The sequence below is a fragment of the Triturus cristatus genome, chromosome 7 (genome assembly GCF_964204655.1).
Source record: "Triturus cristatus chromosome 7, aTriCri1.1, whole genome shotgun sequence".
Lineage (NCBI taxonomy): Eukaryota > Metazoa > Chordata > Amphibia > Caudata > Salamandridae > Triturus > Triturus cristatus.
In genome coordinates this window covers 934629944-934645214 of record NC_140590.1, presented here as the reverse complement: position 1 = coordinate 934645214, position 15271 = coordinate 934629944, and the positions used below count along the sequence as shown (strand labels likewise).

Sequence of the window (15271 nt, the reverse complement as noted above, 5' to 3'; positions counted from 1 at the left end):
CCCATTTAACCTATACTTAATAAACCGTAGGATGATTCCCTCTTGTTAGATCGACCTCCGCCCCCGTATAAATTTCCCTCTGCCCCTGAGAATGATCTTCTGAAGAACATTTTTCCTCAGACGATAAAGACTTAAATAAGCAAGATGGGCAGCAGACTCGCTCTACGTCGACTGTTGACGAAAAAGCCACAATCAGATCCACTGCTCGCAAAGAAGCTCATGGGACTACTTCTGCCCCAGAACTTGTAGCGATGGTTCAGCAGGAGAAGGATTTAGAGCAGTTATATTTTGCAGAGAAGTTTACCTGGGAGGTAATACTTGGTTTTAGAAACGTTTCTAAAAAACTTAGAGCCCACTGATATAAATTCTGATTATAAACAATTAAATGATGGAACTTTTCTTTTTTCAAATATATCCGATTTAATTAGGCGAGTACTTAAATTAAGACATGATACACTATGTTTAAAAGCGGAGCAAAAATCAGCTAGTAAAGTTAAAACTGGACAACCAGTTCAGACCCCAGTGCAGAAAGAAGAAGTTTTGGGGACAGATAATGACCCTAGTGATACTGTAGTTACTGTAAAACCGATGCGTGAAGCTGCGCCTTTGTATGTTCCTCTGAAGGGTGCGGGAACAAGTGCTGATAAAGATTCAGATGATGCAAAGGGGTATTTTGTCTATAATTGGGTCTATACTCCTTGGAGTAGAGCAGATGTTATGGCTCTTAAAGCTGCTTTGCCTGAGCCGCGGAAAAATCCTGCCGCTTTCTATGAAGAAGCGGAAGGCGCCATTAGCTCCTGCACTATGACCTTGCCAGATATCGATATGTTTTTTGGACTTAAATTTTGCCCCCTGATATGTGGAGAACAATTCGGAAAATAGATGATAATGTAGCATATGGTGATATTTGGGTGCATTTAGAAGAAATAGATGCAGCTAGAGAGCCTGCGCAGAAACCACAACAGGAGATATTAGATCTTCCCAAAGCTATTGTAACGAAGTTAAAAACTTTCATACCCCCTAAGAAAATAGATTAGACAATGTTAGCGTCTTGTAAACAGAAAGCGGATGAGTCCGTTTCTGATTTCTTTACACGATTTGAAGAGACATTCCATGACTTTAGTGGACAGTCATTGACAGATGACACGGGTAAGCATCTGTTCGTCGACAAATTTGTCACTAACATGTTGCCAGAAATAGCTAGTCGCCTAAAGACCAGCCAGAGTTCATGGACTACGTCTTCCCCAGTCTCCCTTTTGGATAATGGCCCAGTATTATGAGTGTCAGGAATTGGAAGCAAAAGGCAAAGAGGATAAGAGGGTAAATGAGTTAAAAGCGAAAGTTATGTTGTCTCAACTATATGGTCCACCATTCAGAGGTGGTGGTAGAGGCGGACGTGCAGAATATACCCCTGGTGTACCCCCTTTCTCTCAATCAACTTTGTCTTCTGATCAGTGCGCTTATTGTAAAGAGATTGGACATTGGCGTTCTGAGTGCCCCCTAATATCATTCTGAGTGCCCCCTTTTGCGAGGTCAGCTGTATCAACGGGGTAGAGGAAGTATGAGAGGACGCCCAGGGAATTCAGGACAATGGGGAGGAATAGGAACTTGTCCCAGGTTTCAGGCAGTTGAACACGGACTAAATTATTCCAATACCTGTGATAGACGAAATCAATATCAAATGTCTGATTATTCGGTCACTGGTCTCGCAGATTCTGACTATGCATAGGAATGCCTAGGATGGGGTAAGGAACCGGTTGAGATCCCAGTAGATCAGAAAGGTCCTTATGATGATGCAAATGTTTTGGGCTCTACTGATCGGTTTTTGCTTGATACAGGAGCCACTCATAGTGCTCTGTCTAAAAAATTGGTTCCTAGGGCTCCCCTGTCTAGCTCAATGATAACATTGATAGGACTCTCCTTCCCCGGCTTAAAAAGAGACCTGAAATGCCATCTCCTCAACAAATACTGGAACTTATGAACAAAAGAAACTTGGTTAAATTTGGTTCTCTTGGTCATTGCAGTCTCCGTTGATTCCGTTGGCTGTTTTTCTTTTCTTTGTGTTTGCCTCTATTTGCCTTGGATGTCTTTCGCTCTATGGACTCTAATTGTTTAGAACTGATCACAATTTCAGCAATCCACCTTAATGGCCAAACGTTTTTCTATGTACAGATTTCTTGTTTACATCTCCTGCATGGCTTATTTTTCCTGTGTATTTATGTTATGTATACTTGAACTGATGATTGCTGCACTTTCTATGCTCAGTGACTGTTTATTGCCTTACTCTCGATTCTGTGAAGCGCTCGGATACCTCCGGGTCTAACCAGCACTATACAAAACCTTAAATAAATAAATATAAATGCAATGGGACACCTACATCTAGCCCACTGTCACAGCCACTTGCATTTAGTCTTGATAAATTCACTGCTGCATGTCCATTTTTGCTCTCCCCTACCACGCTGGATAATATTGTGGGCATCGATATGCTTAAACATTTTCGTGCTACAATACGTTGTTCCCCGGAAGGTGTGTGTGTTATTTTAAATGATAACTATCCAATGGTTGAGAGGTCTAGTCTCATTAAAGAAGATATTGCTCTGGCATCATTACCTAGTACTTTATAGGCTACATCAGATACCGATGTGGAACAAATGGTTATTCCACCAGTGCATATTCAAGTGAAGGAAGGTGCTTCATTGCCTTGACTGCCCCAATATAAAATATCTCGGGAATGCGAAGCAGGATTGACGCACATTGTTCAGGATTTGATCAAGGTGGGGGTTGTGGAAGAAGTCCCTTATAACATTTGTAATAGCCCTATCCTTCCTATTTTGAAAAGAGACACGGACACTAACATTTACAGATTCATTATTGATTTACAAGGGGTTAATAAAATTGTGGTGCCCCAATACCCGGTAGTCTCTGACATTACGACACTCCTTACTATGGTTCCTCCTACTGCCACTACATTTAGTGTCATAGATTTAAAGAATGCATTTTTTTTCAATACCTATTCACCCTGATAGCCGTTATTTGTTCGGCTTCACTTTGAATAATAGATCATACAGATTCTGTAGAGCGCCACAAGGGTATACAGAGAGTCCTAGCATTTATAGTCAGGCATTGAAAAGGCAGCTTGATTCTTTTCCTGTGCTGAAAGGGGTGGCTCTTATTCAATATGCCGATGACATCTTGTTGGCTGCCAATACCCCTGAACAGTGTAAAGAAGGAACACTGTCATTATTATCATTCCTTGCCTCTCATCATCACAAAGTATCTCGGAAGAAATTGCAATTTTGTAGACCGCAGGTTACCTATTTAGGTCACCTCCTGTCTAAGGAGAGACGTGCACTCACACCAGATCACATTCAGACCATTTTAGACACACCTGTGCCCCGTACTCGGAAGGACATCCGTGCATTGATTGGCCTTACTTCTTTCTGTAGGCAGTGGATCCCTAGCTTTTCATACATTATTAAACCCTTGTTGGCCCTTTTGACTATAGACACTCCGATGCCTCTCCCATGGACTGCTGAGTGCCAGAGCTCCTTCCAACAGTTATGCCAAGCTCTTTGTTCTGCACCAGTATTAGGTACTCCAGACATGTTGAGGAGTGACTATTTGTCCCAGTTAACTGACATCTTGTCTTCTATTTATCAGCAGGTGCGGGAAGCTCTTCCTTCGTGAGCCCTGCTGTGCTGACAGGTCATTGTGACATTTTGGTCACCGAGAGAGGACGAGCTGTGTCACCTGAAAGACCTGAGGAAGTCTTCCCGGACCACACGATCCCTGGTACATCTAGATATCTGCTTCGATCCAGGAAGAAAGTCATTTCATCGCAGAAAGAGACTGTTTGATCCAATGTCCTGGGTGGTTAAAGACCGACTACAAAGGGGGGTAGCCTTTTAGTGACTACTCGTCTCAACGTTAGTGAAGAAACCAACGCCTGCCCAGGACCTTATTTATACAAAGACAAGGGAACCTTGGGTAATGATTTTTTACAAGAACAATGGTGCTTGATAAGGCTCAGTATTAATAGAAATAAATATAGAATGCAATCTCTTCTATATAGCCACTGTCCAGCCGGACAGTGAGATTTAATCAGTAAATATGTTCAAAGAATTCTCAGCGACACATGAATAAAGTGGGACACAGTCCTGTATCTTACATAAAACAATAGACATAAAAGGACAATCAGGCAAAACAAAAAGAGGCTTGTTGGTAATTAATCAAAGTTAAACAAGCGTAATGAACAACCAAAAACCGTTACAAATTAAATATGAATAAGTTTGTATACACGGTTTAAAAAGGCAACGACATTTCGATACCTTTTAGACACATAATGGGATCATCATCAGGACAAACTTAAATAAATGCTTGAAAGACATACATCTACATAGTCATATACATTGCTGGGAATAAAGGGGAAAAAAGGTTGAAAAATGAGTTACAGGGAAGCAGAAACCTTGTTATGCAAAGTGCCACGTTCAAGACTACTACGGGAACTGGTATGCTTAATGCCCGTGCAGGTGGAGTTGATAGCAGTCGACAAAAGTGGTCAGCAAAACAGACGAAAGATTCAATGGAAGTCATACATCTGTCAAAGCAGGAGTAACCCAAAATAATTTACAGTGCTGGACCACAAGAGTCCCAGTGTGGAGAAAGTTGGTGAATAAAGACGCCACTACGTAAAGATACAAGTGCAGAATTCATTGAAAGTCATACATCTGTAAGTGCAGGAGAAAATAAACACACAATTGCAACGGCTGGGCCACAAAAGTCCCAGTGTCGAGATAGTGGGTGAATAAAGGCGCCAATACGTGCAGAATACCTCAATGGCGAAGAAAACAAAAGTTTCTCTTGCGTTTAAAACTTTGAGCCTGTCCCAGTGCTGGTGTCAAAGACAGACAAAAACGCGTGAATTTAAGGAAATTGTGAGGTGCGCTAAGGTGGTGGGCGGGGCTTACCTTGATGAGGCAATGGTCGTGAGGTGCTAATGAGCAGGGGGACCGGGAAAATTCCATGGGGATGGTTGCGGTGCTCTGGGGGTCAGATGGGAGTTAATTAGTACTGCGGTGGTGAGTAATTATGGAGTATGCGGCGGCGTGCGTTCACGGCTTACATTAAGTAAATGAATTACTCGGCGTTGCTATTTAGCAAGGAGTCTGCTCCGGCAATTTTGGAGGCAGACATTAGGGAATTGTCAAGCTAGTCCGGCTAGGTCCACAGGATAGTAGGTCGAGGCGGAGGGAGAAAAGGACGAAACGGTTAATGTGTGATAGCGGAGTGCCGCTGTGTGAAGGTTGAGTGGGTTCACGCCATGCTTACCTCTAAGCGGTGAATACCGCATGGTTCTAGGAGCTTGGGGATCCGAAGTGGCACATTGTCCGTCTATTTGGCGCGTGGTGGCTGGAATGAATGCGGCCTGTGGTATCAGGAAGTACAAAGGCTGCGCACGCAAGTGCCGGCGGCCATCTTGGGTGAGGAGGAAGTGGTATGAGAAGTGGTATGAGAGCAAGGGTGGTGTAGTGCCTTTTGTTCACTACACGCATGCCAGTGAGCTGTTTACGATACCCAGAAAAAGTGAGGCATAACAACAGGTGTTTTAGAACAAATGTGTGCACAAAGCAGGAGAGTGTGACAGATGGAGTTTGAAAACGCAAAGAATAGTTCACAAAGGAATGCGTTGTATTCAAAGGAAACTCTCATGAATGAATTGTCTAGATTTTTTACATTCTTTTCAATTTAAAAATACATAACCATAAACATTTGCAGTTTATAATTGTAAGGGTTTACAGAAGGTCAGATTAGGGTCGTCCAATCCGCATTCCTGTTGAGTCCATTTTTTATACTTTTATTTAAGTTCTTCCTTATTCAACAGAGATGCAAAGTCAGCGCATCTTGGGGGAGGTTTGACCACACCGATTATTGTCCATTGGAGTTCATCCTTGCTGTGACCCAGATTGGTAAAGTGTTCAACGAGGGGGGCATTGGGTGTCTTACATCTGATCCTACTGCGGTGTTGGCAGATCCGGAGTCGTATTTTCTGCGTCGTTTGACCAATGTAGATTTTTTGACAGGGGCACACAATTACATAAATTACATTGGATGTGTTACAATTGGTCAACAATTTAGATCTGATCTTTACATTGTTAAATGTGAAATCCTTGCCTTCAATGCCCAGGACCTTAGGGCACCATCTGTTTTGTTGTTTGCCGATGAAAATGAGCTTGCCTAAGAAGAAGGAGATCGCTGCGACAACGTGCAACGGCTGTACAATCTGTATTCTTGGTCTGACTGTGACTACTGCTATCATCGCTACTGTAATGTGGGTAGTGGAGGAAGTAATCCCTGGAGCCTCCTTACCCAACATTATTGTTACATCACTTGCTGCAAAAGAGCACCATCCTTTTGATTTGCTGTAACATGAACAGGGATACCGGTAAAATCTGAGAAAATTCATTTCTTCAAATGTTGCATCAGACACACCAGCTAAGCAATGCTACTAACTGTTGGGTTTGTGGCAAGATTCCTCCTCATCAGAACATAAAAGGAATCCCGTTGTCACGGCTGCCATTCTCTCACAATGGCTCATGCCCAGCTTGTTTCAAACTTCTATATGCCTCTAATGAACAAAGTCTGTTACCCCAATGAAGATGGGGACCCACAAGCCAAAGGAACTGTATGGGAAATGGAGGAGTATCGCCAAGGAACTTCCTCCACACACTATGTTTTCCCCAACACTCGAACCATCAAGGGTAATGGACCTCCTGTTATTGCTGTTACTAGAGCTTGAGCGGATCTCTGAGTGAGCAGTATTGACCGGTTACTCACCGGTAATATTCATTACTCCGAGTCGTAGCCCTCCCCGTCCCAGTCCTAACCAGTTGAGCATAGCTCCTCCCACCAGACACTCCCAAGCAACTTGAAACCCATCCCTTCCCTCCAGGCCACACCCATACCCTGAGGCATATAGCACCGTGACCCGCCACTCCACATCCTGTATCAACCAAGCACAAGAAGCCGAACAGGGAGGGAGGGATGGGAACCTGGACTGGGACGGGGAGGGCTACGACTCGGAGTAATGAATATTACCGGTGAGTAACCGGTCATTACCTCCTCGTCAGCCCTCCCCGTCCCAGTCCTAACCAGTTGAGCAGATACCAAAGCAAAAATCGGCTTCACTCAGTAGAAAAACAGACTTTAATAAGCATATAAAAGTCACACCACCGGGGCAGAACGCAACACAGCGTCCCCAAACCCAGCAGACTCAGTCCCCCCAACCACCAAACGATAATGGGACATAAACGTGTGAGGAGAACTCCAGGTAGCAGCTCTGCAGATCTCGGCCATGGAAGCCCCCTGAAAACAAGCCCAGGAAGCCGCCACCCCCCGAGTCGACCTCCCCTGAACAGAACCAGGAGCCAACGCCCCACAGGCCTCATACGCAGCACCCACAGCCCACCGCAGCCAACGACTGAGGGTAGCCCCAGAAGGCTTCAGACCTTGACCAGCCAGCCCAAAGGTCACAAAAAGGGATTCCACCTTACGAAAAGGCGCAGTACGCAACAAATAGACCTCCAGAGCCCTATGAACGTCCAAACAGTGCAGCCGCACCTCCACCTCCGAAAGAGGATCAGGACAGAAAACAGGCAATACCAGATCCGAAGAGCAGTGAAAAGAGGAAGGGATCTTGGGAACAAAGGAAGGATCAGGCCGAAGAACCACCCGATCAGGAAAAAAACGTAAAAAAGGGGCAGAACAAAGCAAGGAGCCCAACTCCCCAATCCGCCGAGCCGAGGTAATAGCCACAAGGAACAGAACCTTGATAGTCAGAAACCTCAAAGACACCTCATGCAGAGGCTCAAAGGGAGCCATCTGCAAAGCCCCCAAAACCAGAGGCAGATCCCAACTAGGAGCAAAGGTCCGAATGACAGGCTTCTGAAGGAAACAACTCCGCAACAAGCGGGACACCAGGGGAACCACCGGGTCACAGACCGAACCCCGAAAGGCCCGGACAGCAGCCCACTGAGCCCTCAGGGAGGACACAGCGAGACCCAAGTCAAACCCGTCCTTCAAAAACTCCAAGACACGCACCGGATCCACCTCCAACGCGGACCACCCACGCACCTCACACCAAGACCGAAAAGAAACCCAATGCCGGGCATAGGACTTGAGAGTCGAAGGGCGCCTGGACCTCTGAATAAATTCCGCCACAGAAGGAGAACACCCCAAAGCCACAAGGGTCATCCTCTCAACAGCCAACCCGCCAATCGCAGGCGGACCAGACACTCCCGAGACAGAGGGGGAAATGACAAGGGACAAGGGACCACCGGCAACCTCCAGCAGGGCCCCACCGCCAACTTCAATAACAGAGGGAACCAAGGCCTCCTGGACCAAACCGGAGCCACCAGGATCACAGAAGCCCGATCCCGCTTGACCTTCAGGAGAACACGCGGAAGCAGAGCAATAGGAGGAAAGGCATACAGCAGACCCCCCTCCCACCGGAAGGACAGGGCATCCACCCTCCAAACCGCCGCAGAGCGAACCAGAGAACAATACTTCTCCCTCAAGGCGTTCCCCGGAGCGGCAAACAGGTCCACCACCGGGATCCCGAACTGAGCCATTAGGCAACCAAACACCTCCTGAGTCAGGCACATGTCCGACAGGGAGGGAAACACCCTGCTCAGGCGATCCGCCTCCGTGTTCAAAATCCCCGGTAGATGCAAAGCCCTCAGAGACAGCAAGTGAGACTCCGCCCACAGGCCTATACTTCGTGCCAACAAATTGAGGGAAGCCACCTTCGCGCTCCCCTGGCGGTTGATATAACACACCACCACCGTGTTGTCTGACCGTACCATCACATCCCTCTGGAGGATCCAAGGCAGAAAATGAGTCAAAGCCAACAGAACCGCCTTCAACTCCCTCCAATTCGAGGACATGCCCGCCTCTGGCACAGACCAGAGACCCTGCACCGACTCCTGACCCAAGACCGCACCCCAACCCAATTCGCTGGCATCGGTCGTCAGGACCAACCTCTCCTGGGACACAAAGGGCGAGCCCTGTAAGAGGTTCCAATCCACCAGCCACCAGGACAATTCTCGGGCGATGGACACCCCCCCCGGAATCAACTGTTCGTAATTCAGAGAGGCCGGATCCCAATGCTCCAGAAGATGATTCACCAGGGGGTACAAGTGTAGACGGGCCCAAGGAACAATCATAACAGTAGCTGACATTAGCCCCTGAACACGCAACCACTGGCGAGCCGTGGAAGACTGAGCCCCCAACACCTTCCTCAGCTCGTGCATAAGAGTCAATCTGCGAGGTTCCGACAGGAAGACCTTTCCCAACCTGGTGTTGAACACCCCCCCAATGAACAGCAGATCCTGAGTGGGGTGAAGATGGGATTTCTCCAAGTTCAGAATCCACCCGAACCGTTGAAGGAGACTGCAAACCTCCATGGACTGAGCCTGAGCCTGAAGGAAAGAAGAGGAAGAAATCAACCAGTCGTCCAAGTAAGGGAACACCTGAATACCCCGAGCATGCAATAAACCCACCAAGGGAGCCAACACCTTAGTAAACACCCTCGGAGAGGCCGACAGGCCAAACGGTAATACCTGGAACTGGAAATGATCCACCCCCACACAGAAACGCAGGAACCTCTGAGAATCCGCGTGCACTGGCACATGAAAATAAGCGTCCCGGAGATCGAGCGAAGTCAGGAAATCCCCCACCGACAGGAAGGGAAGAATCAACTGTAGAGTCACCATTTTGAAGGACCGGTGAGGGATACATAAGTTCACTGCCTTCAGATCCAGCACAGGACGGAAGTCCCCATTTGGCTTCTGGATCAAGAACAGGATTGAGTAAACCCCCCGACCCCTTTGACTCACAGGCACCTTCACCACAGCCCCCTTGGACACCAAGTCCCGAACTCCGTCCAACAGAGCATGGCATTTCGCCGGAGACCTGGGAACAGGGGTAGACCTGAACACATCCACCGGAGGAGTTCCGAATTCTATTCTGTAGCCCAGCCGGACCACCTGCAGGACCCACTGGTCCCGAACGAACTCCTCCCAGACAGGAAAAAAAGAAGAGAGGCGACCCCCAACCGGCAACCCCATCATCACATAGTCACGACTTGGAGGGACCTGCCGAAGAGGAAGCACCCTGTTGACCCCGGGACTTGTGGAAGGAAGGGACACCCCGGCCACGTCCCCTACCACGAAAGGGCTGGGCCGCCATTTTAGACTGAAACGCCTGCCCAAAAGCCCGCTTGTAACCCGCAAACTTCCCTTTCTGAGAAGAGCGGACCGGAGCCAACAATTTCTTGTCCTCCGCAGTCTTTTTAATCAAAGCCTCCAACGGCTCACCAAACAGTTTAGAGCCCGTGAAGGGGATCTTCATCACGGCCGCCTTCTGAGCAGCCTCCGCCTTCCAAGACTTAAGCCACAACTGCCTCCTAGCAGCAACCGAGGCACCTGCAGCCGCCGCAGCAGCGTTAAGGGAGTCAAAGGACAAATCTGCCAAGAAACGCAACTGCTGTTCCAACATGGATAAAGACTCCGAGGGATCCTCATCCTGCATGAGCTGCGCAGAAATACTTTGACAGTCTTTAAGAAGTGACTGCACAAGATAGCTGGTGTAAGCTGCAGACCGAACTGCAAGATTAGAGGCAGCAAAGGACCGCTTCAAGGCCCCTTCCACACGCTTGTCCCCAGGATCAGAAGGAACCGCATCCTCAGACACCACCAGGCTCTGAGACGCCATGCCAGCAAGCAGGGAATCCACCTTCACCACGGCCGGGAATTCCTCCGAGAAACCCTGCAAGGGATACCTCCTAGCCAGAAACCGGGGAAAGGCATGTTTGTCCACATCCTTCCATTCCCCCTCCAGCACCCTCCGCACAGAAGCATGAATGGGGAGGCTTTCAGGTTCTCTCTTCAGGTAATTAGCGAAGAAGTCTTCAGACTCTCCACCCGGCACGGGACCAGGGAACCCCAAATTGTCCCGAACATGCTGTAGAACACAACTAAGGTCCGACCCTTGGACAAAACGACCCTTCACCTCCTCATCAGAGTCCATGTCAGGATCTACCTCCGCCGAGGCATCCAATTTCCGTTTCTTAGGCCCAATGGGATCACGAGCCACAAAGGCAGCCGCCACCGCCGCCTCAATCATCTTCTGAATATCTATTAAGGAAGGAGCAGTGGAAGACCCAGCGACCACCTCCTCATCCACACAGCCGAGCTCACGTACATCCGCACCTCTACCCTCCATGTTGTAAACATGAGAACAGAGAAACAGACCCCATTAAATACCGAGCCCAACCAGGGGAAGAAAAAAAAAAAATATTCTCAAAGGCCAACCAGGGAAAGCCCCACCGATCCCCAGCCAATCCCCAACAGGACTGAAGGCCGGCCCCAAAACGGCCAATCAGAGACTTCCACCCATCCATAAAAGGAAAGGACAGGACAGGGCCCAACCATTAAGGATACCAAGAACCCAGAAGCCCCCGCACCAGGAACCAGTGAACAAGGTAAGAAATACCCCCAAAGCCCACTGAAGAAACCTGCCTAGACCGAATCAAAGGGATTAGAACCTGTAACCTTGAGAGTCAGAGCCCCAGACATAAACCAGAAGGCCACAGTGACTCTTAAGAGCAGTAGGAGATTAGAGCCACAAAAAACCCCAGACGACCCCCATCCGAATAGAGACAGACATGAGGACAGTGGAAACTCCTCCCCAGGGCACCTACACTGCAGCAACCCCCAACCAGCAGGAGAATAACACCCCACTCCAAGATCCGAGGAAGCGCGAAGCGGACAGTCAAACAGTAATCAGTAAACCAATCTGTATGAACGCTAAACAAACAGGAGACATGCCCCCACTGACGAAAAAAAGATATAGAAGCCAAAACCGTCACGCCCTTGGCGCGCAGAAAGGCAAGCCGCGCCTCACACACCTCCTCTCCCCCCCGGGCGATCCCGCTAGAGCAGGGAACAAACTCGGAAGAGAGGAGGCCGCAGCAGGGAGTCACCACCCCACACCAGGTAGTCCTGACCCCCCAACCCCACGGTCCCGCTACAGCAGGGACTCAAAGTAAATGCCTCAATAATTCAAAAACGGCACCAAAGGGGTTTAAACGGGCGCTAAACAACCCGTTTCACACTCACCTGACAGGAGGCTTGAAGACCCAGCACCTCCTATCCCGTCGAAGTTTGCCCGGAAGTGAATCAGCAGAAAAAACAAACAGGATGTGGAGTGGCGGGTCACGGTGCTATATGCCTCAGGGTATGGGTGTGGCCTGGAGGGAAGGGATGGGTTTCAAGTTGCTTGGGAGTGTCTGGTGGGAGGAGCTATGCTCAACTGGTTAGGACTGGGACGGGGAGGGCTGACGAGGAGGTAATGGCAATATCCCTGTGGGAAAAAGTGACTGTACTTTAGTGTTAAATATTACTGGAATGAACAATAGCAGCTTTTTGTCCTCACACAATACCCATTTCATTTGCGGAAGTAAAGGTTATTATCATCTACCTATTGGTTGGTCAGGTAGCTGCTACGTGTTCTTTTTACTTCCATCTGTGTTTTTGGCACCTGCATCCTACCATAAAGACTATAAACTGTATAATGACATTTCCAAGACCAGATTCAAGAGGACAATAAACAATGCTGAAGTGGATCAAACTGATACTTCACTACAGCTGTATATTGACTTTAAACTGAAATCCACCAGGATTCAGGGACTTGGACTTTGACAGGATGGCTATGGAACATGTTTACTGTATGGGGCTGGAAATTATTGTCAGTCCTATGTATAATTTTTGCGATTCTTTTTACTTGTTGCCTATATATTCAATGTGGCCCGATGCTTTGTTCCTTATGTGTTTCTACTTGCACCACATGTATACCGACTAAACAAAATGTTAAGAATGCACGATTGGCAATGGACCAAGAAATTACTGACTTAATGCAGATCGATGTGCACGATGTTTTCCGTTCTCCCTCAAAAGTATAGGAAGATGTCTTCAGAATATGCTAAAAGGGTCGTCTGTGGAAATCTGGAATAATAGGATAGCTTGACTCCAGTGGCATGAAGAGCACGGGACCCACGTCTGGGCTCGGGGTGACAAATGCAAAAAGAACAATTGATGGACAGGATGCAGAACAGTGTCATACTTTGGAAATCTGGAATAATTTCTGTTAGCATAAGCTGAAGCCATCTTGGTTGTGGCATCCATTTTGTTGGCTTTGTAATTCTCCCATCCTCTGCTGCTCATCTTTTTCCCTGCCTGTGCTGTCTATTTTAGTTGACTTCCTGACTCAGCTAAAAGCAATATGCATGCTAAGAGTTTGTAGCTGACAGAACACCTGGTCTCAGACTCAACAGTCAATCTCTTACTGCTGCCATAAGCACTCCTGCTCCCCCTCCCACTTGGCTGACTAAGTGATCTCCCATCTGCCAATGTTTGTTGGTAACTATTCCTGTGTAGGCCTGTACCTTCTATTTGTATCCACATGCTTACCAGTGCAGAAAAAGCTGTATATAAGGCCTGTGTTCTGTGACTTCAATGTACTACCTCAGGCAGCACTTGAGAGTACTGTGTGGACGTAGTCCCACTCATGAGTGATTAATAAACTTGTTATTTGAATTCCAGCTTCAGTGCCAATCTCTATTTTGTTGGTCTAAGGACCCGTGGACAAGATAAGGGTGACCCCTGCACCAGTGTGCTCATTAAAAGGCACATTTCCACAATATATTCACCCCAGTACAGAGATCTGGGCCTAAATCCATCATTTTTTTGCTCACCATGCCATTCCAGTTTGGACCCAGCCATATGCAAATCAGTCTTGACCCTGCGCCCAATGGGAACAGTCCAGCCTGAACTGCCAGGCCAGGTCCTCCCTGGACTGGAAACAAGCGTCCTAGGACCGGTTTCGGGCTGTCAGCCCTCATCAGCCAGGAAAGCTTGACTGCAGTGCCATGAAGAGCACGGGACCCACGTCTGTTCATACCCGGCCCAGACGTGGGTCCCTTGCTCACTGTGTCACTGGATTCAAGCTAGCCTGACTGATGAAGGGTAATACCCAGAAACTAGTCCCAGGATGCTGGTTTCTGGTCCAGGAGGACCTGGCTTGGCAGTTCGGTCTGGACTGTTCCCATGAGGCACAGGGTCAAGACTGATTTGCATATGGCTGGGTCTAAACTGGGGTGGCATGGTGAGCAAAAGGACGATGGATTTAACCCAGATATCTTGACTGGGGGCGAATGTATGATTTATTCAGCATTCCGTCCATCATTTGTTTGTGTAGCACCCACTTCAGGTCCGGGTATTCTTTCTCAATTGTGGGGTAGGACTGTTCCCTAGGGAAGAGTTTCCGACTTATATAAAGAATCAGCCTTTCTAGTCCATCGGCGTCCAAATGAGAAAGGACTGTGCCTATGCCCACCCCAGAAGCGTTAGTTTGCAAGATGAAGGCTTTATGAAAGTAAGCAATACTGGGGAAGTTGTTAGTATGTTTTTCAACTTCTGGAAAGCTAGGGTCTCTTGACTGGACGGGGACCGAAAGGTGAGAAAGAGTAGATGTCTTTCTTAGTAAGTCGGTTAGAGGTGCAGCTATGTCAGAATCGCCTATAGTACCCAACCAGTCTGAAAAAGCCCCTCAGTTCTTTCTTATTTGTGGGAAAGAGAGTGTCTTGAGTAGCCCTAACTTTTTCCGATTAGGCCTTTGACCAACAGGTTTTGCTGTATACTATGATGTCGTCTAAGTACGCTGAAGTATACTTCAAGTGTTGTTTTTAGATGGTATCCATGAGTCTTTGAAAACCAGCGGGGGCGCCGTGCAGGCCAAACGGTAGCACAGTAAAATTAAATAATCCGTCTGGAGTGGAGAAAGCAGTTTTTTCCTGGTCATTGGGGTGTAGTGGGATTTACCAATATCCCTTGGTGAGGTCGATGGTGGAGATATAACGAGCCTTGCCCAAGAGTTCGATCAGCTCGTCAACTCTAGGAAGGGGGTAACCGTCCTGCTTGGATATCCGGTTTACTGCCCTGAAATCAATATAAATACAAATACTCCAGTCCGGGTTTGGCACCAGGACAATGGGAGAGCACCAATTACTCTTGGAAGGCACCACCACGCCCGGGTCTAGCATCTGGGCGACTTCTTTTTGGAGGGCAATCCTACGGGTGTCGGGAACCCGATATGGTTTCTGCTTGATGGTGACCCCCTCCGTGGTGGGTATGGAATGGGTTGGCAGATGGGTTTT

The 15271-nt window shown here is 47.9% G+C and overlaps 2 protein-coding genes across 3 annotated transcripts in view; both read right to left on the bottom strand.

Moving 5' to 3' along the window:
• Positions 1 to 5486, bottom strand: part of HBEGF (heparin binding EGF like growth factor) — a 115020-nt gene extending 109534 nt beyond the window's left edge. Inside the window, exon 1 of one of the 2 annotated variants that reach the window (XM_085617901.1) lies at positions 5329 to 5486. In XM_085617901.1, the coding sequence (XP_085474027.1) occupies positions 5329 to 5350 (22 nt within the window). In that variant the 5' untranslated portion in view covers positions 5351 to 5486. The remainder of the gene's footprint in view (positions 1 to 5328) is intronic. The other variant, XM_085617902.1, reaches the window with a different exon arrangement.
• Positions 5487 to 6378: 892 nt separating this feature from the next.
• Positions 6379 to 11280, bottom strand: LOC146810870 (lamina-associated polypeptide 2, isoforms alpha/zeta-like). Its single transcript, XM_085615010.1, has 2 exons — positions 10224 to 11280; positions 6379 to 6419 (listed from the first exon to the last, which is right to left on the bottom strand). The coding sequence occupies exons 1-2, from the start codon at positions 11278 to 11280 to the stop codon at positions 6379 to 6381; spliced, it is 1098 nt and encodes a 365-aa protein (XP_085471136.1).
• Positions 11281 to 15271: the final 3991 nt, after the last annotated feature.